Here is a 26,405-nt window from a genome sequence, read left to right on the forward strand (position 1 = left end):
GCGGTCATATTTTGTACCGCTATGCGGTACATCTAGTTTAAAGCTGCAGTTGGCAAGTCTGACAGATTGAGGGGACTTAGTCAAAATTTACAACTCTCATGCCCCTCCCCCACTACCAACGAGCACCCTCTCATCGAGTTTGTGCTCGTCAGTGCACATCAGACTGCCCCAGACTGTGATTGACAGTCAGATCTCACACAGCCCTGCTCTGATTGGAACAGAAGAACCGGGAGCTGTGGATTTTTGCAAAACAAATAACAGGCTCTAGGTGGAGGTAGAAGTGCAGGTTGTTTTCTAAAACCGGCTGATTTATGTTGTTCTGTCGGAACATAGTGTTGGTTTCTGTGAATATGATCAAAAAAAATCTTGCCAACTGCACAGACAATTCAGAACTTGCACAGTGCATACAGTTTTCACAACAGAATTAGTGCTGCTGCAAAAAGGGCCACAGTCGTCCTGGTTCCTCCATAAGTGCTGGAGCGCCCTCTGACTCCCCTCTGAGGCCATCTCTTCACGCTGGCCCTTGTGCTGCTGAGGTATCTCCCAGAGCTCGGGCTCCACAGGGAGCAGTTCAGAGTGGAGTGGGGCCGGTGGAGAAGCGTGCTGGCGATCTCATAGGTGCCGTCCTCGTGCCGTACGCTGGGGTGGGCCACTGAGGAGTCGGTCAGGTTCTTGGACCCCTGGAACCAGTGGATGTGGGCCTCTGGGTAGATGCCTCTGGCGCGGCACGTCAAGTTTCCATCACGGCTGTGGACATGGAGACTGTGGTGGCACTCTGACAGGTACAGAAGTAGAGGAGTTACACTCACCAAAGAGCGGACAAGCGTTTCATTGAATTAAAATCAATTACAATTACATATTAATTTCTTTTTAATTTAGCCCCAGAACAATTGACTTTGTCTGAAGTGCTCTACAGAAACTAGTTTAAACATCAGTATCCCTTTCTATTGATTAACATCTGACATGCAAAATTCACCATGTTTTTTTTTTAATGACTAATTTCACAGAAACACCTTGGTAATGCTCAATGTATTTAATGTATGCATTTTATACCAACCTTGTAATTTCAAGTGTGTGAATGCACTCTTTATTCCTAAATTGGAGCGCAGCTTGCAGACATACTGCCCCTGGTGGATTGGTTTTGTGTGACGAATGGTCAGGACCAGTTGTTGGCCTTTGAAGACACAGTTCACTCCGTTATGGGTGCTGAGGTGCCCATCCTTTAGCTCACACAGAGCTGTCTTATTGGGAGCAGACCAGGCAAACAGGAAGATGGTGGGCTCATCCTGGGAGGTGATGTTGCAGGACAAGGAGGTGTGCTGATCGCAGTGGGGGCTCACTGACTCTGTACTTCTGAGTGTCATTATCTCTGTAATAACAACTATTTAAAAAATATATGTTAAAGCAAGAGACCAGTTGCTACAGTTAGTTAACGTCCAGGCACTGGACAGGGGAAGTCTAGGTAAATGTACAACAAAGCTATCTAACTGAACGTCACTGTTACATACTCTCATGCAAGCAGGGCCGTAGACTTTGGGGGGGATGTGTCCCCCCCAATATTCAGATGTGACCAAAATGTCCCCCCCAATATTCGGACATAAATAAAGAAAAAAACGCTATAGGCTACTACAGGAAACCATCTGAAATGCAATCAAACGTAAATAACGCAAAAATTAGTGACCTATTGATGGTTTCAGAGAGAGTAGCCTACACTGTGAGTGGTTTTTCCTGGAGGTTTTGCGTTTATCGTTTGAGGCGTGCGCTATCAAAAGCTTCCTGCACGTACCCTACTGCGGTGCGGCCTGTCAACAATATCGCAAAAGATACCGGTACAATTCTCACAAAACTTGTTGGAAAGGTGTAGCACTATCTAAGGACACCCCATTCATTTTTGAAGCTGATCAGACTCAAAGGGAACTTTGAAGCATTTTCCATATTGTAGCCTATTTTCTCGCAATGATAGCGAAAGTGAAACATAGTGTCCTTTTATTTGAATTTGTGTGTGTCTGTCATTCATTTCTTTCAGATGTCTTACAACATAAATAATGCATTCATATGCTAGTAGTAATGTCAGAAATGAACCGGTTTATAAGCCTCTTAGAAATGGTTGTTGCATCTTGCATTTTACATTTAGATGCGCACTCAATCGTGCATCCATGCAGCAAAACGTACCACTCAATTGTGGCGACGGCACAAAAGTTGAAAAAAACTTTTACAATGGCGGTGATAGCCTACAGTTAATGTGAATCGCGGACAATAACCAAAGAAAGGAATTTCCACCTCCATTCACCAAATAAAGGCTGTGTTTCTACATGTTAACACAAAACATTTCGGTCAGAAACCAGCCTATAATGCATAGGGTAACTTGAGGTGAGTCAGACAGAAGAGGGACCTGTCTTAGTAGCCTATCTTGAATCCCATCCCTTTCAAACTAGGCTACCTTAAAATTGTGTGATTAGCCGCCAGAATAATAAAATCAAAATACAAAATATGATTTGGCTATAGGTCCAAACAGCCAACAGTTTACAGTAATAAGTATGCTGATATGACTTAATAAATACAAATCACAATGAAATGCATTTCATCTTTGTGTTTTTTTTTGTTGTAAAAATATCTATTGACATATAGGCTAATTTAACAGTATGAGCCTAGTGCACTTGAACATAGCAATTAATGTATAAAACTAATGTAGACATATTGCAAAATGCAAAATTAAATCAATTTAAAGATTTTCAAGTGGAGTTTCAATGTAGATGCAATCATTTGGCATACTATGGCCTCACTTTGGGTCAGTTTTGGCTACTTTTTGGCTGGATTTTGGGGATTTTGGGCTCTCTTTGGGATGGTTATGGCCATATTTTGGAATGCCACAATTGGTTTTGGGTGAGTTTTGGCCTCCTTTCGTTTTGATTCTGGCTTGCCTAATTTGGGCCATATATGGGCCGTACATCCCTCCAAAACTCTGCCAAAATGCCAAGCCAGTTTTGGGCCAAATTTGGGCCAAAATGAATGTGCTATCTGGGTACTGTATGCCCAGGGGTTCATAATCCATCCGTGCCTATGTCTGTCAAAAGTTTGGTATATCCTAATTGACTGACTTAACTAATGACTTGTTTGTGATTTTAATAATATTTTTGCATGGCAGGAAATGTATTGAAATTTTGTTATTGAAATTCACACCGCACCACAGATTTGGTCCCCCCCAATGTTGAAATCATGGCTACGGCCTTGCATGCAAGTCAGTAAATTAACCATCATTGTATGTTGACTTCAGCATGTAAAATGCACCTAAATGAGCGTAAGCTCAAGTGTGAGACAAAAACATGTTTTACAGGCTGTTTCCAAAATGGTCCTGGACCACATGGCTTCTATTGTTTATAACTTTCTAGACATTTAGAGACTCACTAGAGTCAAAGGCTCTGGTTTATTCATTTATAGATTATATATTTATTGGGAGAGAAATATGTTTTTCTTATAGCTTGTATAAATACTTACTTATTCTGACAAATTAATTTAACGTGGAAAGGAATTCAGTTAAAGGCGACTTACCATTCTCCGATCTTGCTAAAGCAAACATAAAAACCCAGAGCAGGGAGGTACACTTTTGGATGGTCTCCATCTGCAAAATCCATATGAACAGGTTCAGATGAATAACACACACACACACACAAACTCACAATCAGACAATTTAATCAGACAATTAAGTTTAGTTATCTAGAACTCACGTTCATAGTTTGTTTTCTAAGGTGGCTTTATCAGGCTGCTATAAGGAAGTGTGTGAGTCATATACTCACTGAAAGTGTCCTGCTCACTATCACTAAGTAAATATTCTATGCTGTTTTATGTCTTTTAATTATTACTTTTCAAACACTTTTAAACTATTGCCCTTTTATGCTTTTATCATATATTATCTTGTATGTTTTATGTTTTCTTTTTTATTATTTACTTTTAAAACTATTCTTTAATTATTGTCCTTCTAAGCTTTTACTAGCTATTACTGTTTGACAATAGACAATAAACAATAGCACATTGGGTCACAGAGCCGCACAGCAAAGAGCAAAGTCCACAGTTCAATAAAATGAGTGACAGATTAACCATCACAGACTTCCCCATTCCAGTCACAGGCATAGGAACGAATGAAGTCTTTCTTTTGTCCGATATATTCCGTCTGCTGTCGGTAGGGGATTCTCACAGTGGCAAATCACCTCTATTTTACATTACACAACATGGCACTGGATACCACAAAACACAGTTGACTGTGCATTGCACATACACTGCCAGTAACCTGAATGCCCAACCAAAGAACCAATGCAAAAAAAAAAAAAAAAAACACCAACAAAGCAAAAAGCAGCCTCACTAACAGAACAGCGTTTTTGAGCATTTCACTTGGGTTATTGAGGAGACACTTCCCTCTGTGTTTCATCAATTAGGCCAGAACACCTCCAGAGGGCTCAAAAACAGTGTCCCTATCAATAACTTGGCCTCTATTTCAACATTTTATATATGATGCTAGCTAATGCCGTCTAAATGAGGTTAGAGGGTAACTAGTGTTGGGTAAGGTAATACAGTCTGCAGGCTAACTGGTGTTGGGTAATGAAGTACAGTCATAGTTAGCTTACAGGCTAACTGGTGTTGGGTAATGTAGTGCAATCATAATTAGCTTGCAGGCTAACTGGTGTTGGGTAATGTAGTGCAGTCTAAATTCGTCTGCAGGCGGTGTTGGGTAATGTAGTGCAGTCCTAATTCGTCTGCAGGCGGTGTTGGGTAAGGCAAAACAGGCTAGTGCAAATTAGTGTAAATTAGCCTGGTTAGTGCTGAGTAACCACTTTTAGCTGTGCTGGTTTATGGTCCAAGTTTAAGCGTTGTGCGTTTACTTTTTCTTGGAGTAATCTGAAGCTAATCCCATGACTCGGATGACTTAGTGTGGGTGGTTCAGGGAATTTAGGGAAAGTTCGCTGTCAGAGAGCACATACGTTTGGAGCCAGTGCCACTGTTGACAGAAGCAGCTTGAGGCCTTGTGGAGACGAGGGATTAGTCTGCTGGAGTTGCCAACGTGTTTCTGCCTCGTTATAATCCATCCCTCTAGGGGTCGGCTGCACTGCACCATGGCTCAGCACCTCCCCTTACATCTTACCACTCACCCACCGCTCTCTTTCTCCCTCTCTCTCTCTCTCTCTCTCTCTCTATATATATATATATATATATCTGTTTGTAGTAGGCCAACTGGGCTCTAGGTTTTGAATAGAGCCCCTTTATCATGACTCTTTATCAGGAAACCTCCATGCTCCATACTCTCAAAAATGTTTTATTAGGGCTGTAAAACCTCATTTTTCTCAGCTACAGTTTTGTCAGTTATCTGTTTCACATCCACATAGCTGTCAACCATTACACCATTATCTCTTTGTCCTCAGTTCAGTCATATTCATCGAAGGGACTGTCAACTTTAAAAACTTTAATAACAGAGAGACTGTCGACTTTCACTGTCACTGAGCTAAACTGAGCTATCAGAATGCTGCAAAGAGTTAAACTGAATTGATTTGGCCATCCCAATATTCAGATGTCCGATATGAAAAGGGTATTGAATGACACGGCACTTCACTGTGCATCCGAGCCCTTTTCTTACTGTTATTCATTTGTCTATACTGACCAGTGGACTAAACATTACATAAAGCTGAGCTTCATTTGTGATGGGCTTGTTAAGTGCCTTCAGTCAAGAAAGAACTCGCACACCAATGTTGCCGATGCAAATTTTAATCTAATCAGTGATGAAAAGTGCAGAGTGCTACCAAAGTGCAAAATGTTTTTTGGTCCCATTCAGACCATCATAAGGGCAAACAATCAAAAAAGGAGAAACGCCCTTAAATAGACTGCGTTAAGGGGGAAGAAAGCTGACAAGCAGGACACAACCCTTTCCCCAAAATACCATTCCTTTTGACCATGGCACCATGGCCGTGGTTTTTTTTTTAGTGAGACCAGTGATTCAAATGGCTTTTCTTTTCCCCTTCGGCAGACCCAAGACCCACATCCCACACCTTGACACGGCTCAGCTCTTGATGTGATAACAGCTTTCCTCAACCTTTGCTGTTCTATGTCTCCACTTGCGCGACAGGCCTGCTGCCCGGGCTAGTGTAAAGAGACAGGTCCATCCTCCACTCCAGCTTCCACACTGAGGGCAGTTAGTGCAGGGTGGGGGTGACAGTCTCTGAAGGCTTTGTCCATTAAGCAAAGGGCAACCAGGCAATCAGCCCACATCCTGAGCCCCACTAGCACTGCCCGGCTCCCTGTAGGGCGCCAGACATGTCTGGAGATGGAGTAGGAGTGAGTGTAGAAGCACGACTTCCTGTTCAGAGTGTCAAGCTGTGAAAATGTTTTTGCACAAAATGCATCATTACAATAAATGTAATATAGACCAATATATTTCTAAAGTGCTAACTAGCTAACAACACTAAAACAAGCTCTAACATTCAGTTTTCCTTTCCCTATTTTATTGTGTCTGTCTCTTTGTGTTTGCACTTTGTTGGGACCTTTGTGGACCTGCATGGAATGTATTACTGTAATCTGGGGGAGTGTTACTGTAATGATTAATCAGGAAGTCCTTGGGGGACTTTCCTTAAGACTTCTTGAGACTTGTATCAGGCACAGGATTTCCTGCATAGCCATGGCTGTTTTAGTTGGCAAGGAAACAGTGTTGACATCATCTAGATCCTGAAGTGAAAGTTTATTAATTAGACAACCTGAGCATTGCATGCATTTCCATTATTCAACTTTTAGAGCGTGTACTCTCTCCTCTCTCTCTCACACACACACACACACACACACACACACACACACACACAGGCTAAAACCTTGCCTAGTTTCTAGCTAATTCAGTGTAGCTGGAACTGCCCCTCCTACTGTGAGGTTAATGAAGTAGGTCCAGCACTTCCTCTTGCAGACGAGATACTTTGATCTGCGCTTGTGCACCTTCTCCTGTCAGATATGAAACTCAGAGCATGTTAGGCAAAAGAGACCAAGTGAACCATGGTGATACTTCATCTGTCTCTCTGCCCTAGGGGCATCTGTCTCTCTGCATGGGGCTAGTTAGCTCGGGCCCGCTAGTACACAATCATTTCACTGTCTAATGGTGACAGAACATTGTGGTTGAAGAACTCAACACATGCATTGAAACTGTGTGAGATACTGTACAATTACCTGCTGAGGCCTGACACCCCAAGAAGAGAAAAAAATAAAACTAAATATTTCCACAATATCTCAAAAACAACACCTTCAGATCACACTGGGCTTCCCTAGAAATTCAAGTGCAAAGCAAAGTTAAACACTAAAATGTCTCATTTGCATTTGTAGGGAGTAGGGGCAATTTATAATATAATACAAAATATACACTGAAAAAAGATGTCATAAAGCATAATGAAAACAAACTCTGATCAGTTATGGCCTCCCTAGGTCAGTTCAGAATGATCAGAGCTGCACAAAAAGAATGAAGGCTTCTATAGCCTCTATAGAAAAGGCAGACATATGGAGACACATCCTAGGCTTTCTGTACCCACATCTTCCACTAAGTGTCATTATTGCACCACCAATCTGACTGCACCACCTCCGCTGGGCTGCCTGTGCTCCATCGGGCCTGATTGTGAGAGCTCTGCAGCACTATGGGCCCTTTCAACAATAAAAACAAAAACAATGCTTTGAACGTTCTATTTGGGCCCCAATCTACTTCCTCTGCATTAAGATAACATATGGAATGTTAAAACGGAAGTCTTGTGGGGCCAACTATGATGCTGATAATGGAACTCTCTTGAAAGGGTCCATAATGTACAAGCTCTGCCTTCCTCCCTTAGCACTCAGACATTGCTGGTGAAATGACTGGTACCCGCACAGCCATGTCTGGGGGGACTAGCCCTGCAGGCTGGCCAAGTGGTGACCATCCAGGGAGACCCGGTGTCCGCCATCCAGTTCTGGGTCACCTCTGCTTTGCGGCGCTCATCGTTAAAAAGCTCTGAGGCCGACCTGCTCGCTTTGTATAGAAAAGGTGGGCGGTTTTTACGAGGGGGAACACACACAAAGACTACTGATGGGAGCAGTCAGGCTGCACAGCACCCGCTGTGCATGTGGGAAATGTGCGTGTGTGTGTGTGTGTGTGTGTGTGTGTGTGTGTGTGTGTGTGTGTGTGTGTGTGTGTGTGTGTGTGTGTGTGTGTGTGTGTGTGTCTGTGTGTCTGGGTAAATGAGAGAAGAGTAGAATATCAAGTGTGCAGTATAAACTCCGGCTTCCTGTCATTGTGTTTGCAGGCCAGTGGTTTGGCAGATGGCCATTATGAAAGGAAGGGCCAGTGACTGTGTCACCACACTGTGCATCAGGCCAAATGCTTTTTCTCTCTATGTTTGCCCCTGGGATGACAGTTGGCAGTAATCATGACACACACACACACACACACACACACACACAAACAAACACATTTTTGTGACAAGAATTACTTAGACATCTGGGTTCTGTATTATATCATATGTCTTTACATCAGAGCCTTGGTCTCCAGGGAAATAATATGCATTCTGGCAGTATCACCAAAGATCCAGGAAGTCATAGCAAATAAAGAACTACATATCTATATCCAGACAACTACATAACAAAGTTCCTTCATATGTGCGCACACACACCACACACATCTCTCTCTCTCTCTCTCGTACTACACACACACACACACACACACACACACACACTGGCTGTTTGCTGATTCAGTGTTGCCAAAGGCAAAAGCAGTCTCCCCGCTCGACTCCTACTGCCCCCCCTTCCTTTCCTCAGGTGAGACCCTTTGATCTCCACTTGTGCATCTTCCACTTGTCAGACAACAAGCACTATGCAAATAAAGGAGCAGGAGACAAGGAAGCTACAATAGCATTCATCTCTCAAAGCTGTGCAAAGCCAACCATATCTGGGGCACAAAGCTAGTGTAGCAAGAATATTTATAGAAAAGAACTTTGAACTTCCTGAGTAAAAAAGTAGGTAAGTAACAAGGGGAAATGTCTCACTTAGTATGTGCTAAGCAAACAGAGGTAAGTTCTATGTTGATGCATATCTGGGATCATTAGAATGTTTGTGTTGTGTTGACAAGTGGGCACAGAACTTCCTATGAGGAAAAAGCTTTCTTCCTGATGCCCTATGAGGAAAAAGCTTGCTTCCTGACACGTGCTAGCACTCAAAGGGTTTTAGCCATGCTACTTGCACCCCCACCTCATGGGCACAATGGAGATGTTGTGTCCAATGCAGGTTGAAGACTCAATTCACGTTATTCAGGCGGCGGCCATTATAAACCAAAATGAGTCTACAGGGTACACAAACCATAGGATTGTTGTGTTCTACGCACTCACAAGTAGGTGGTGAAAATGCATTAATGATATAGTCAATGTACCCTGTAGCCTCGTTTTTCTTTGGTTTACACAATGGCCGCCGCGTGAATAAGGCGAATAACTTCATAGAAAGATGGTGCCTTGCAGCCTGCACATTCACTCTCACCACATCTGAACTCCACACTGGTCTCTGTGTGTGATAGTCATGGTGTTGTCACATCGAGGGGATTTAAATAAGAGCAGCACATGTGGATTAAGTGTCCTCAGCGCCACGCTGACAGCTGAAACGTAAGGCTGTGGGAGCTATGGATTTGAAAGCGCCGTCACCACCGCGTGCAATAATTCCGGTCATCCCACTTGTAATCCTCGCTAATCACCGGGGGAAACGGACCTCTGGCGGATCCTTGTTTCCCTTTGTCTCGCCTGTAAACGCATTTGATGTTTCGCCGGCGGGAAGCGGCCTAATCCCAGGGGCGGGAGGCGCGCGCCGCTTTGATGTGAGCGCAACTTAACTGTTTAACGTGGGGGGTTAGCCCCCGTCGTTATAATAAGCTCGAGGCAGATCAGGACACACTTGGCAAATCTGAAGAGTAAATCTCTCTCTTTCCCTCTCTCTCTTTCTCTCCCACTCTCCCACAGAACAAATATACCTGCTAAATGTATGCACAGTCGGGCAAAATCTAGCATGGATGATGTTCTCAAGGGAGGAATTAGCTGATTGTGTTTGTGGACACTCCGCGCCAGTCCATTGACCATGTCGCTCACGCTAAACATCGCCATCTGGATGAAACGCAAATCCTCCGTGGAGGGTCATTTGGAGCTCAAGAGCCATCTATTCACTGCAGGTGCAGGTGCTAGCTAGCCCACGGGTGTTGTTTATTCCTTGCTGAACCAGAGATGAACCTGGTAGTGAGCGAGCGCTCAGGTTGGGTTGTCTCGTGTCCCATCTCCTCATGCTCTCAGTCCTCCTGCGGTGTTACACCTGCAGAGATAATTACGCTGAAAGGCTTTTCTTTTTTTTTTTTTTTTTGACTGACAAAATGCAATGGGTACTGAAAATGGGTTCATGTTCTCGCACTTAAGTTAGCTATTCTACATCTGCTCTGTGATTGAGCACTTTTTTTTTTCCAGGAGGCGTTCACACAAAAAGCATTGATCCTGTTCGTTCACACAATGCAGGGTGTAATCATCCGCACTTGGATGGCAACGAAATCAGGGAGAGAGGATACCTCCAACTGAAGCTCTGCGCTGTTAGCTTCTGTTTAGAGTGCTGAAATGAGATTTACTTGCCGTGCTGCCGACACCAACGTTTCTCTGTGTCTGTGTCTGAATATCTGCCGTCTGGTGATATTTTCACTGTCCCTTCTCATCTTTATTATCCGCCAAGGTTTTATTGTCTCCTTTTCAGTGCTGCGGGGACGTGTTTATTGTAGAGGACACGTCGGCTTTGTAAGGCAAATGGAACACACCGCCTTGCCGCTGACGGGATTTTTTTGCTTGTTTTTTGAATTATGCTATGAGTGAGACTCATGAGTAGGTCCCTCTGCATGTTGGGGATGTTCTTGGAAATTTGTTTTCTTCTCGTTTGATGTGCAATCACTCCTCCTGTGGCATCTAACTGACACTTTAATGAGGCGTAGTATTAATAAATGGCGTTTATGAAAAAGCACCAGTCAGCCACCTTGACAGGTGAAACAACACTGACCCAGCCAACATGCTTCTCTCTGCCTTTTTCTACATACTTTCTTGTCAGAGTCCTCTCACTGGCGTCACCCTTTACTTGCCCCGCTGACTGAACTGTATGTGGTTCGATTTGACATTGTTGTCACCTCTCTGTGGTTATGAAAGACAAGATAGTATGGTATTTTGGCAGACGACACAAACAATAGTGTTGGTGGCAAAGTGGCGCTAGTGTTGCTGTGGTCTAAACAGCACCGTCTTTGGACGAAGGCATCTGCTGAATTACAAACCTGAATACCTTCAGAAACCCAAAATGAAGCTTACTCTATTCAGAACTCAACTTGCAATAGCTTCAGGATTGGGTCATCTTGATGCACTTATTATGACCGCCGCACAGCGGAGATTTTTTTTTAAATTTTTTTTTTTTTTCGCATGCCCAAATTTCCGTCAATGATTCCGGGGACACTGAAAGACCGGGGTACACGAAACTTGGTGGGCATGTAACCCCACATGGATAGCATGGAACCATCGTTTTTCGTTTTGATCTGTAGCCCCCCCGCTGGACTGGACCCCCCGAAAGGAGGGTAGGGCAGACACAGTTTTCTGTGAAAATCTCGAAAACCATAGGGTTTAGGAGGCCCATTTTTTTGTATGTTGATCTCAAGGGGCCATGTCAACCCATTCCATAACCACTCATTTCATGTATAGCACCACCTAGTTAAACACAAAAAAGTAAAAATGAGGTGTTGTAATTGAAGGTATCTGTGACCTAACATAGTCAAAACTGCACGAAATTGGAAGTGTAGGATCATTATGACACCCTCTGTATGCACGCCAAGTTTTGTGGAACTTTTGTGGAATGTTACTATACACCAACTGGCCTGTAGGTGGCCGGAGACAGTTTTCTGTGAATATCTCGAGAACCGTAGGGCCTAGGAGGTCCACCTTTTTTATGTATGTTGGTCTTAAGGGGGCATGTCAACCCATCCCATTACCACTTATTTCATGTATAGCCACCTAGTTAAAAAATTAAAAAGCAAAAAATTAGGTGTTTTCATCACAATATCTCTGGCTGACAAGGTCAAAACTGCACGAAATTAAAAGTGTAGGATCATTATGACACCCTCCGAATGCATGCCAAGTTTTGTGTACTTTCGTTCATGGGGGGCCTTACAATAAAATAATTTATGTGTACATTTAGTGACGTACACCAACAAGGATTCCCGGACACTGAAAGACCGGGGGTACACAAACTTGGTGGGCATGTACCCCCACATGGATAGCATGGAACCGTCATTTTTCGTTTTTATCTGTAGCCCCCCCGCTGGACTGGACCCCCCGAAAGGAGGGTAGGGCAGACACAGTTCTCTGTGAATATGTTGAGAACTGTAGGGCCTAGGATGACAATTTTTTTCCGTATGTTTGCCTCCAGGGGTCATGTTAACCCATTTCATGTGCACACATGTGCACAAACAGACACACACACACACACACATACATTCAAAGTAATCATACGTATGACACATCCTCACACAGTATACATATGTACGCTTGCATGCACAGGCACATACGCAGGTACACACACAAGCACGCACACACACACACACACACACACACACACACACACACACACACACACACTCACACACACATAACATAAACATAACACAAACAATCAAGAATTTCTCAGAATTCTGAACAGGCAAGATGGAGGTGGGGTTGTATAAAATGAATTTTACATGTGAAATCTATGAACTAATCATGTTTTGGTACTTGTTGTCTAGCAGATACCAGTGAGAATTGAGTGTGGATAATGCAATTTAGTGAGACAGAATCATATAGGCCTTTCAGCGTGATTTCTTTTTGTGGAAAACATGTGCTGGACTGGGCGGCGGTCATATTTTGTACCGCTCTGCGGTACATCTAGTTAGCGTCATCTAATGGGCAGACCAGTGCACACAATTGGGCTAAAAGCTGTCAGCACATGAAAGATTTCACTGCTGTGAAGCGTAGTGTAGTTGCGTTGTTGCAAAACAAATAAAATCAAGCTGAATTAATTTGGGATGCCTTCTGCTTTGCTTAGGAAGACTAAACCCCTTGGAAGCAGTCTGGTGCTGTTACCCTTCTGACAGTTCAAGTGCACACTGAATCACTCAAGAGAGTTCTGCTGGACTAGACAAGCACTGCTAGATATGGCCACATGACTGTTGCTCATGCAGCTGAATTTAAACAAAGTGGTTAGTGGCCTGGCAGGTAGTCTGTCACCTGTTGCAAATGTTTAAGCAGAGGGGGAAATGGGATATGTGAGGATAGCGTCGAACACAAGCAAATAGATCACTCTGACTGCCTCTGGGGTAGAAACTCATTGAGTCAAAAACAACTGCATGGGAAAGCTTCCGCACCACGCACGAGTCAAAAGTCAAAAACGACACCCAGAGCTGCATGGCAAAATAGGCTTAATTGAAACCCAGTGGAAAAGAAACAGTGACAGCTGATTTCACAAGGTAACTCGGATGTCATAAATAGACACCAGCAGAGAGACAAGACATATTTCAGCATGAAAAGCTTCCTGCATCCATCCATTCAAATAATTCTATAAAAGCCTTTTTCACATGTTGATCCTCTGTCTGGACTTATTTGACAGAAATCTGAGCATACTGAAGTGTGCGCAGGATATCCGCTAGCTTGGCCACGCAGCACATGTTGGCGAAAGTGGACGATGAGAGAGCGCAAACGTTGCCCTCAGGGGCATCAGGAAATACCACTGTGCCGCCATGGCAACAGTGCCCTGGGTCATCCCTCTCAGCTCATCAGAGAAAGAGAGCGAGGGAGAGAGAATGCAAAGGAGAGAGAGAGAGAGAATGAGAACAAGAGAGACTGACAGAGAAAGAGAGAATGAATGATTTAAACAGAGAGCAAGACTCTGAGAGAGAGAGAGAGAGAGAGAGAGAGAGAGGGAGAAGAAACGTTTGGATGGGCCTCTGAGCCATGGTTGCAGTTAGGGGACAATGCATGCCCCCCTCCCACTCATCAACATTGATTTTTTTTTTTTTTTGGTTGGAGCGCAGCACCATGAAAACCCACTCAGGCATCAAAAGACACTCCTGCATGATTTATCCCTTTATTTATCTGAGCCAAAGGGGTCTGCATCTTAATCCCTGAGAAGGGGAGATGGTGGTGTGTGTGTGTGTGTGTGTGTGTGTGTGTGTGTGTGTGTGTGTCTGTGAGACCACATACATAACTACCACTAGGTGTGCACCACAGTTAAAGGCTTCTATCAACACCGTCTCCGGCATGTCTCTCGAAGGAGCTATGGAATTCATTCATCACTTATGCATTCACATAACAACATTTGTATTTCACATACAGTAGTCTCAAGGTTCTTTACTAAGCTTAAGACTACATCCCTTAGAGCAAGCACATATAGTTCCCATTGTGTTTTCTCAATGTTTTCGATTAGCAGGAACTGTAGTCTTTGCAAATCTGAAGAGTAAATCCATCGAGGTTTCATCGAGTAAAGCCTCAGCATGCATTGTCCACTTATACTGACACAGCTGCTGCATTTACTGTCCTTCTCTGACTCTTTCAAGCAGACTCTATTTCTTATTTTCATACTCACCTACTGGCTAATCATAGTTTATATGTACACTTAATTAACTATTTAGTTATTAACATTGTCCTTTTTTTATGTCTATGTGGTATGGTATGTCTATGTTGTTAAACTGTGTAATTACAGTTGAGGTCAGTTTTTGTCACATGTCACAACATAATACTTGCAAAGAAAGTACATACTATTATTCACTACTTATGTAAGTATTTATATATAGAGAAAGTACATACTATTTTTCACTACTTATGTAAGTACTTATAAAGAGAGAGTTAATATGAAGAGTGTGACTTTTGAATGCCATGGTTCACAATAACCCATTAATGTGTTTTAACAGGAGGATGTTCAAAACAGTCCGTCCTTGCAACAAGGTTTACTACTCCGTTAACATATTTTTCACACCTCCTGGGAAGGAGGGGTGGATGATTAGCACATATCCGCAGACGACTCTCACAGCTTTCGGGCTTTATTTTGAGTCTTTTCCAAACTGTGAGAACACTGTGTAGCTCGTTAACAGGGAAATGTCATCGAGCCTCTGGATTGCTCTCAACAAAAGCTCTGGCCAGAATCATTAGCCTCTTCTGATGGCTCTAATAAAAGCATTAGCCCTCGAAATTGATGGCCCTGTCCATTAGGAGAGCTCATTACAGCGACTCCCGTTCTACGGGTACGGCAATAAGAAAATGGCCTCCTCCATCAATGCTCTCTCTCCTCACCTTTGCGGTTCAGGGCTGCCCCTCTCTTTCTCTCTCTCTCTCTCTCTCCCTCTCTCTCTTTCTCTCTCAAGTCTCTCAATGCGAAAATTGCACAGAAGTGTCAGTCATTAGCTACTTCGAGAGGCTGCAAAACCCTTCAGAGAAAGAAACACTCGTCACTGACTGACAAAAATAGAAAGTTTGTCAAAGCTTTCAAGTGCCCCTGAACACGGCTAATAATGCCCTGTCTCAGAAGGTGTGGACATGCAGTATGTCCACACATACTGTGGCTATGATGGTTAAGATAGTGTTTGTCCCCACCAATTTGGCTGGATGGCAGCGGAAACATAAAAATGTCACTATGTTAGTAGCAGCATGTCCTTACTGTAAATGTCACCAGGGTCTCTGCCATGAAGCTGGTGTTTGCTGTGGCTTTTTAGTACAAGTGCTGACAGGTCTTATGGATCAAGGAGAAATCACTAGCGCTACTAAGCACAGCTGTATAAACACGGTTTCAATATGGTTGAAACCACTTCCTCATATCAAGGATAAAGCTAAATGTAAAATCAAGACCTCAAACTTCCTTGTGAATCAGAGTGGTAGTCTTTTTAAAGTTTAAAGTATGCAGCCAAACATATTATAATAATAATAATAATAATAATAATATTATATTATAATATAATATAATATAATATAATATAATATAATATAATATAATATAATATAATATTATGTTATGTTATGTTATGTTATATTATATTATGTTATGTTATATTATGTTTTATATTATATTATATTATATTATATTATATTATATTATATTATATATAACTTCCACTGCAGGAAAGGCGTCTGCTCAAAAATAACATTATTAATTACAATATTTTTAGCTGGCTGGATGTATGGGGCCGCGGTGTGGGCCAACGCGTCTCTCTTGTCTCTACCCGGCTGGCACCTCCGCCACCATTGTGGCCAGTGGGCGCTGGATGCCTGTCAGCGTGATGTTTGCCCAGGAGGGAGGGAGGGAGAAAAAAGAGAGAGAGTTGGGAAAAGAGAGAGAGAGGGGACAGAGAGAGCGAGAGAGTTTGGAGAGAGAGATAGTGGGAGAGAGAGAGAGGCCTCCACTGACAGGCACACAGGCACAGACCTCACAGGCTTGTCAGTGGCTCTGCCAGGGTGGCTGCCATATACAGCCTCCGTCTGCCTGTGTGTGTGTGTGTGTGTGTGTGTGTGTGTGTGTGTGTGCGTGTGTCTCTCTCTCTCTCTCTCTCTCTCTGTGTGTGTGTGTGTGTGTATGCGTGCATGTGTCTGTGTAAGAGAGAAACTGAGAGAAAGTTTTAGAGTGTGTGTGTGTGTGTGTGTGTGTGTCTGTGTGTGTGTGTGCATGCGCCTGTATCCGCATGTGTGTGCAAGGACGAGAGGAGTGTGGGGAATCCAGGCACTGATGTCGGACCCTCTGGCAACCGCTCTCCTCTCCTCCACCCCTCCTCACAAACCCAAACTTCCTACTTACTCCACATGACACATGCACTATCAGACAAACAAACAATAAACCACCGAGAGAAGCATGAGGCAACAAGAAGAAATGATGCTCAGTGATTGAGAGGTGAAGGCAGCGGAGGAGGAGGAGGAGGAGAAGAAAGATGGACAGAGACGTTTGTACTCACAGTAGAAATGGAGGATGAGTGTTGAAAGCCTGGGAACTGCTACCTCCGTCTCACGCCATCTCTGTCAGATGAGAGAACTGCTGGTCCAGACGAGAGCGCCATCTACAAGGAAAGGAATATCCACTGGTTCAGACAGACATACAGATAGACAGACAGACAGACAGACAGAGAGAGCGAGAGAGAGAAGAGTGAGAGAAGTGAGGGAAGGAGACGAACAAATGTGCATTAATGAGTGGATGACTGGGGGCGTGTATAAACATGTGCTTCCCTCTTCCTGTTGTTGCTCAGATGAGGGGTTCTCTCTCTCTCTCTCTCTCTCTTTTTCTCTCTTTCTCTCTCTTTCTCTCTCTCTCTCTGGCATGAGGTCTAAGGGCCCAGTGCACAATTGAGTTTATAGAACCCCGTTCCCAATGAAAGAGAGGCAGTCTGTGGGAACAAGCGTCCTCTTATCCTTCCCAAAGCCCTTTGACAGACGGCCAAGAGATCAACAAGTATGGGCAATCCCCACCAGCAGCCATGACATTTACTGGAAGACAACATATGGTTTTGAGCTCATTGCAATTAGAGAGCGGTCAAGAGTCCAAGTGTCCTGGAAGGAATGGTTTGGTGTTTGATCTTACTGGCCTGGAGGGAAATACCAGGGATGTACGGGATGCATGTATGCACTGTGTCTGCAACCTCATCAGTTATGATGGGCTAGTGCACACAGGTGCCATTTCATTTAGTTTGCATGTAAAAGATTGCTTGCTTAAGTGTGTGTGTGTGTGTGTGTGTGTGTGTGTGTGTGTGTGTGTGTGTGTTTGTTTGACACCGAGCGGGGGAGGTAATTAAAGTTAGATGTGTTAGTGAGTAATAACTTCGGCAATGAGTTATTCACATTAGCTTATCTTGTGCAAGCATAGGCTACACACCTGCCTTTGTTGGTATACAAAATACTATATCCTCCATTTTATCAATCATTATCAAATCATTTTTTCCAAATAGTGGAACTGTAATTGGTTATTGTTATTTGATTTATCTTTACTCAATCAAACAACACAACTGCAATTGTATTGAAATTATCTGAAATAATCATTAAATAACATGACTGTATGTATATGTATATGTATATGTATATATATACTGTAGCTTCTTAACTTGTGCTGATTGTAGCACATTGAGAGCCTACAGCACCCTTGTTTCTTCTTTATAACAAATCCACTGAACAAGCCATCCCTGCACTCATATCAGAGGAACAGCTGTGTCTGAGAAATTTGATAAAAAAACTTTTTTGCTCGACAGTGGAGATCTACCCTATGGCCTACAGGTGTACTTCACAGCAGGGGAGATCACAATTTGTTCTGCCCCAGGGGTAGTAGAAGGAGTAGATGTGTGTATGTGGTGGAGGTAGGGGTTGGGGGTAAGTAGGATAGCGGGTGTGCAAAGGAAGGAGAACTAACACTGTTCTTCATCTTCTCTGGCCTGAGGCTATCTGTAGTGATCTCATCTGCAGCCACTGCACAGTCCGGTGCGTGAGGATGAGGAGGCCTGACTGCTGGACACAGGCGCCCGATTCACTTCAGTTTCACTCTCCTGCTCGTCACAGCTCATGTGGTGTGTTTACACTCAGCCTACATTATGTTTACAGAACACTAGGCAGACTTGCATCTGACAACTTGTGAAGTAGACCACAGCTGAAGGAAAAAAGCATATATTCAAATCTTACATAATTCTTAACATATAAATGATCATAGTTATTAGTGTTTCTTACAGTGTTAATGTGGAATTCAGTGTTTTACATGTAGATAATTATATATGAAGGCCTGCATGTTTCTAACAGTGTAATGTGGAATTCAGTGTTTTACATGTAGATAATTATATATGAAGGCCTGCATGTTTCTGACAGTGTTAATGTTGTAGGATTCTCTGGTTGTTGCGTTGTGTTTTAGTTCTAATGGTTGTATTGAAGATGGTCAATAAAGCTTGATGGCGGGATCAGGATCGGCGATTAGATGATGATTTATTGTAGATGGTACAATAATGAATAACAGAAAACAGGCTAAGTCTCGAACAGTAAAACTGTGCAGAGTCTAACAGTTGTGGTTGTTGTTAGAAGCGGCGGCTGAGCCTTCCGACAGAAGATGCTCCTTGGTCGCTTCCTCGATCCGTCTCAGAGTCAAAACAAAGCCTCGGAGTCAGAGACAAAGCCTGTTATACTAAAACATACAAACGACAATCATGCCAACGTGGCAGGTGCCAACCAGTGTACAAAACCCGGCTCTGGCCGGATGGATACCAGCCCGAATGGCCCATGTCTGATGTTCCTCGGATGTTCCCAAACATCGGCCTGTCTGACCTTCCTGCTGGTGCACAGGCCTAAGGCACAGTTATGTTATGTACAATAGTATGGACCAGACATGTGGACTCGAGTCACATGACTTGGACTCGAGTCAGACTCGAGTCATGATTTTAATGACTTCATACTCGACTTGATCAAATTCGGCATGACTTGCAACTCGACTTGGACTTGAAGACTATTCACTCGAGACTTGACTCGGACTTTGCCTCTTTAACTTGTAATGACTTGACAGGTCTCGAGTCAAAAAATGAATTTCCTGATCGTAGACCAGTCACCCCAGAGATGCTTTCACCTTGCAACGAAAAAAACAAAATACACATAGTGGACACAAACAGGCAGAGCACAGTGATCAGTGCTGCTGTTACCACCACGCATCACGCACTGTGTGTAGGGCACCAAGAGACAGAGGAAGGACCAATAATAAATAAATATTAGCTTTACTGCAAACTGATTTGCATTTTTGTTAGAGAACGTTTACAATGTCAAAATGTATCAACAGCATGTTACATAAGGAGGATCCAACTTGAACGTATGCTAGCGGCCTACTCCATTTAATTGAGCGCGCACGAAAGGGAGAGAAACGTGGGCCTATGAAGGGAAATCATGAAGGAAACAAAGAGAGATTAGAGGAAATTGCGGATTTATCCGGTACTCACTACTGTTATAAACTGTGAGAGCCAGGGCACTTTGACATAGGCTGCAAATGGACAAGAATATGAAGAGTTGTCTTTGCTTTTGTGTAATGGAACTGGTGAGTCTTGAAGTCTTCAATAATTCGTTTACATGAAGCACATGATATTATGCCGATTGAAACGCATTCCACGTAGCTAGGTGGCTACTGGCTATACCAGGCTCATAATTCACTTTTAATTGCAAACAGAAAATGTCTAGCAAGCATCATGTCATTACATGCTTTTATTTCCAAAAGAATGAAAGCTGTTTGTGCCAACTTAATATCATGCGTATCGTTGTAGTATTGTGCTATACATGTGGCACAAACAATGTTAGAGTTTGTGGACTAGGCTAGCCATAGCTATATTTGAATGGAGCTGGTAAAAAAACATCATTAGGAGAACGTGTGGACAGTGGCACACAATGGGCTTAAAGTGACAGTGCACCTTTTACAAACTTTGTCATTATTATGACCGCCGCGCAGCGAAGCGGCGGTCATATAGGTTTAGTCAGATTTTTTTTTTTTTTTTTTCTTTTAGATGCCCAAATTTCCGTCAATGATTCCCGGGACACTGAAAGACCGGGGTACACGAAACTTGGTGGACATGTAACCCCACATGGATAGCATGGAACCATCGTTTTTCGTTTTGATCTGTAGCCCCCAGCTGAATTGGACCCCGCGAAAGGAGGGTAGGGCAGACACAGTTTTCTGTGAATATCTCGAAAACCGTAGGGTTTAGGAGGACCATTTTTTTTTTGTATGTTGATCTCAAGGGGCCATGTCAACCCATTCCATAACTACTCATTTCATGTATAGCGCCACCTAGTTAAACACAAAAAAGTAAAATAAGGTGGTGTAATTGAAGGTATCTGTGACCTAACATAGTCAAAACTGCACGAAATTGGAAGTGTAGGATCATTATGACACCCTCTGTATGCACGCTAAGTTTTGTGGAATTCCGTTCATGGGGGGCCACACAATAAATTAATTTATGTTACTATACACCAACTGGCCTGTAGGTGGCCGGAGACAGTTTTCTGTGAATATCTCGAGAACCGTAGGGCCTAGGAGGTCCACCTTTTTTTTGTATGTTGGTCTTAAGGGGGCATGTCAACCCATCCCATTACCACTTATTTCATGTATAGCGCCACCTAGTTAAAAATTAAAAAGCAAACAATTAGGTGTTTTCATCACAATATCTCTGGCTGACAAGGTCAAAACTGCACGAAATTAAAAGTGTAGGATCATTATGACACCCTTCGAATGCATGCCAAGTTTTGTGTACTTTCGGTCATGGGGGGCCTTACAATAAAATAATTTATGTGTACATTTAGTGACGTACACCAACAAGGATTCCCGGGACACTGAAAGACCGGGGTACACAAAACTTGGTGGGCATGTACCCCCACATGGATAGCATGGAACCGTCATTTTTCGTTTTGATCTGCAGCCCCCTGCTGGACTGGACCCCACGAAAGGAGGGTAGGGCAGACACAGTTCTCTGTGAATCTTTTATGGTATGTTGGTCTCAAGGGCCCACATCAACCTGGCTCATAATCACTCATTTGTGATTTGCACCCAACCCCCCCGGTAAAAAAATGAAAATGCAATATTATTCTGCTTTAATCGCCCCTATCTTCAGTTAAGATGTTCAGAACTGCACCAAATTTTATGTGTATGATTGACCTGGCATTCTCTGGGGGTCTGGGGGTATGCCAAGTGTCGTAGAATTTCATCCATGGGGGGGTCTAAAACAATTAGGTTATGTGTACATTTAGTGACTGTACACTCATTGGCCTGTAAATGGCGGTGCACACATATAAACATGCACACACACAGGCACCCACATACTATCGGTATTAGAACGGCCGATACATAATTACAAATTCAGTAGGATCAAAAGAAAGCCAAAATAAATATTCATCATCATCATCATGGCTTCATTTTCAGTATTGGCGATAAGTAGTCGTTTGTCCACTAGATGGCGCATCGTTGCAGTGAGACGTAATTTTGTTGGAAGTTAAAAGTGGGTTGGAAAAACAATGGACACTTCCTACAAGGACTGTAATTTACCGCAGCGAACATCTAATAAGGACAGGACGATGTTCACATGAAGTGTAATTCCCATTTCTTCTTGAAGCCGAAATAAATCTGAGGATGTTTATCGGACATGCTTGGTTTTTACTGCAGGTACATTAATCTTGTAATATCAATAAGGACCTAGGTAATGTTACCGTTAGCATTGGTTGAGTGATGGAGGCCCATTTGATTGATTGCATTTGTAGAAAAGTATAAATGCGGTTATACCAAGCAAATTGATAGCAGCACTGTTTGTATCTTTCGACTGTCATTTATTGCACGTGCTACAAAATCATTCTGTGCAATGGAAGATTTACCAACGTTACACCGGTCTAATACAGTTTTGCCTATACATGCGTGAGACTGAGACGCCTGTTTATTTTGTTTTAAGTGCGTGCAGGGTGTGAGAGGGGAATCGATGTGCTTTGATTCCAGCTTGGTAGTTGTAGTCTGTGAAATTAAAAAGCACGTGTGTGTGAAGTATCCAAACAATGACATCTTCATTTCATTATGGCTGCTTTAGCAACACACCTTAAGCTACTGTGTAGTGGGTCCCGTTTAGAAGTGGCTACTTCATTCGCGCTTTCCTTGACTCATGGAGCTGCGTGAATGTTATTACAACTTTTCGCCACGATATGGCAGTTTAAGTCTGCTTGATACTGTAAGTCGTAAGCCATTGGTTTCCAAAGGAGATTTTATTTGTGTCGCCAGCATAGCCTATTGACAATTTATGTTGTAAATAGGCCTACCTTATAATCCTACCTGTAGCTTAGGGAAGCTAACAGCTTTCTATTAGGATCTAGTTTGTTAGTTACAGTTTTGTCATAACTCCCTAATGCATTTTGCATTTAGAATAGCCAGAGCGTGTATATCTCAATCTGAAAATTAAACAATATCGGGTGCCTATGGACTAGGCTGGGTGAACCCAGCCTGATCTGCCCGCTATTTATTTTTTTTTTCTTAAAAGATTGAGCTTGGTCTGATGAAAGCCAGACTAGCCATGGACCTCAGTTACACAATGCAAGGGAACATGAATCAGCCTATATTTGGTAACGAACAATAACGGACAAAAGCTCTTCAACTTTGGCCCGTTAAAATGTGTATGAACAGTCTAGCGGCGCATTTCATCAAGGCCCATTTGGACATGTCAGTTATTTGCACCACTGGTTAGATGTAAAACAGCATTTCGTTTCAGACTACTGTTACTTAATTTGTGCATTAACAATAACGTTTCAGACTACTGTTACTTAATTTGTGCATTGACAATAAAGTATTACATGAACTAAAGATGACTAAAATCTTATGTAGAAGAAGAAACATTCACAAAAATCCATCCATCCAAAATGACCTTTGTTTTTGATAGCTGTTGAAAACGGCATGGAACTGACAGAGATGTTTTTGTTTATAAATACATAAAAATAAATAAATAACATTATGCTGATACCTTTTTGCTTTTCCCAAATACAATGTAGCCTACAGGTGTAAGTGACCTTTCATCAATCCAGTTGCAATGGATGAACTGTGATGAACTGCCCTACTTGTGATTGTTTAGAGATTTTAAAGGTTTTATAACAATGCTACATCTTCTTTGGCTATTCTACAATCTATTCACCTTTTCAGCACCAGTAGGTTACTTTTTGTGCAGCCACACACACACACTCAGGCATGCCAAACAAGCATACACAAAAGTTTCAAGAGTGGGGGATGGAGTAAAATATGGAGACAAATTGAAGTGTGATTTATTTTCGCGGAATGGATGTACAGGACTGAGCGGCGGTCATATTTTGTACCGCTATGCGGTACATCTAGTTATCCTTTAAATAAATAGAAGTGTTTTACTTTTACCTTTGTGGTTACTCAGTAATTTTGTGCTTTATGCTGTATTTAATATGCCATAAGAAGCTTTAATCACAATTAATCTAGTTTAATTCATTTCAAAATATGAGAAATTAGTTTTTTTTTTAATTGTTTGACAGCCCTAATAAAAACGTAAAATATTTAACTGCAGCAATTTACTAATGTAGCCTATGTGACGATTCTTCGGCCACCATTTATTGTAATCATTAACCATGACCTTGGCTTCCCTTATGAGTCGCCACTGGCAGACAGCCTAATAAATAGTTTGCAGGCAAATCTGTGGCCTAACATAGTGAAATGCCATCAGTCAAATTAGTACTCATCCTTACAGTGGACACCGCAATTTGGAAAAACAATACAATTTTGCTGCTATGGGTGTCTTGTAGCTATCCGTTTCGTTCAGATTACTCAGGTATGCTCATGCGTATATTTCACAGGTATGCGCATGCATATATCGTAAAAGATTTCAAGACAAAACCATTGAACATATTTTAATCTGTATTTATAAAAAAAAAATACTGTAGATTAGATTGATGTGTTAAAATTATGATCGATAGTCTAATAATGGCATTATTAAGTGAAGAGTACCTGATGACTTGTTCAGGACTTGAAAAAGATTGGGACTTGGACTTGGACTCGACTTGGCTTTGAAGTGACTTGGACTTGGACTCGACTTGCCCTTCTCTGTCTTTACTTGGGACTTGACTTGGACTTGACTGCTAAGACTTGGGACTTACTTGTGACTTGCCAAACAGTGACTTGGTCCCACCTCTGGTATGGACCTCTCCCCGTTGTATACTACACACAGAAGTAACATATGAACACATCAGAATACAGTAAGAATACCCCAGAATTATACAATGTGGAATTCAGTGTTTTACATGTAGATAATTATATATGAAGGCCTGCATGTTTCTAACAGTGTAATGTGGAATTCAGTGTTTTACATGTAGATAATTATATATGAAGGCCTGCATGTTTCTGAATACAAATTGTGGAATAGCACTAAGCTGTAAACTTTCCCACAGTCAGAGTTTGGCATAGTGAGTAGCAGAATTTGGGTCAGTCAGCACACAAAATACCTTTTGTCCAAAACAAAATAACATATTTGTGTGCAGCCTTTTTTGGACATGGGTTAACTAAAGGTGGAGTTCCAATCTACAACAGACTAACATACTTTACAGCTGAGCACTGTCCTGAATCAGAATTAAATCACTTACAAGGATACCCATTGCAACAAAATTTCAGTATCAGTCTGTGTTACTGATAACTGTGATCACATTCACGCCTTGAAATGCCAAGAAAGCAAAATTGTTATGATAACAACTTTAATGTTTACCTAACATTGTTATCATGCGATAATTGTTTGTCACTCCCTGTCACATGTAACAGATTAGTGTATTGTTGCAGGGTGTTGGTATTGTCTCATTGTCTCACCATAGTAACCACACACTCATGAAACACACTCACCCTCCCTGTAACTGGTCCCACACTCGTCTCCTTTTTCTCAGTGCAGTTGTTTTTCTCTCCTTTCCTCTCCTCTCCACAGCCCTGTCTTTCCCCTTCTCAGCCCTCCTTCCTGTATCGCTGCTTATCGCAGACACACATCAGACAAATAGTCAGGAAGGGACAGCGAGTGTACCTCCCCATCAGCCTATGACACTCCCATACTGGGAAAGGAAGCCCCCCGCCATAACGGGAAAGGAACCCCGTAGCTCACCTCCACTGCCATTGTTCAGCTTTACCGGCACCTTGGCTTCTTGCTTGGCCCTGTTAAAACATGTCTAGTCAGGTTGGAGGCCTCTCGGTACTCTGATTATTGCTCAGTTGCCCTGATAACAAACCACAGGCTGTTTTGTGTCAGCTCTAATGCCCTATGATATACGATCAAACATTCCATAAGGATTCTGTCACTTAACCGGCACGTAATCTGTTTTAAAGTTGACTGGTATGTAGCCTACCAGACACTATCCAAAGTGACTCAGCACCTACCTGTTTGACCTCCAGAACTGCCCAGATCCCTTGGGAGTTGCTATAGCAACACAAATAGATTTTACACAATGAGTGTTAGAGATGCTCTACACATGGACATGATACAGACCTCTCCTGTGGAGAAGTAGGGCCATTTATTTAATGCTATTTCTTGCCAGTCCGGTTCAAGTTGCTTGACATAGATGAATGACTACACAGATAGGGGAACAGAGGTTTCAAGGGGAAGAAAAAGAGGGGGGGGGTGCAACAGAGAATGGACGGGGGGGCAGGTGTAGAGAGATACAGAGTTGGCCTTCAGGAGCTCAGTGATGTCTCCTCTGTGTATGCTGATTGACAGACAGCCCAGCCCATCAGTGACTGTTACCTAGCCGCTGCAAGTGGCAGGTGGGGACGCCAGAGTCCTTTGAAGAGCCGCACAGCATCACCTATGTCACCATCTCCTTTTCCCCCCTCAGCCATCTGCTCGTCTCGTC

General features: G+C 42.7%; 1 protein-coding gene across 1 annotated transcript; it reads right to left on the reverse strand.

The window, feature by feature from the left end:
* Positions 1-413: 413 nt before the first annotated feature.
* On the reverse strand, positions 414-25,502 carry LOC125298355. Its single transcript, XM_048249058.1, has 6 exons — positions 25,411-25,502; positions 24,678-24,738; positions 16,994-17,116; positions 3,550-3,619; positions 1,058-1,381; positions 414-775 (listed from the first exon to the last, which is right to left on the reverse strand). The coding sequence occupies exons 4-6, from the start codon at positions 3,617-3,619 to the stop codon at positions 414-416; spliced, it is 756 nt and encodes a 251-aa protein (XP_048105015.1). The 5' UTR covers positions 16,994-17,116; positions 24,678-24,738; positions 25,411-25,502.
* Between the last annotated feature and the right edge of the window lie 903 nt (positions 25,503-26,405).

Source organism: Alosa alosa, chromosome 7 (genome assembly GCF_017589495.1).
Source record: "Alosa alosa isolate M-15738 ecotype Scorff River chromosome 7, AALO_Geno_1.1, whole genome shotgun sequence".
Lineage (NCBI taxonomy): Eukaryota > Metazoa > Chordata > Actinopteri > Clupeiformes > Clupeidae > Alosa > Alosa alosa.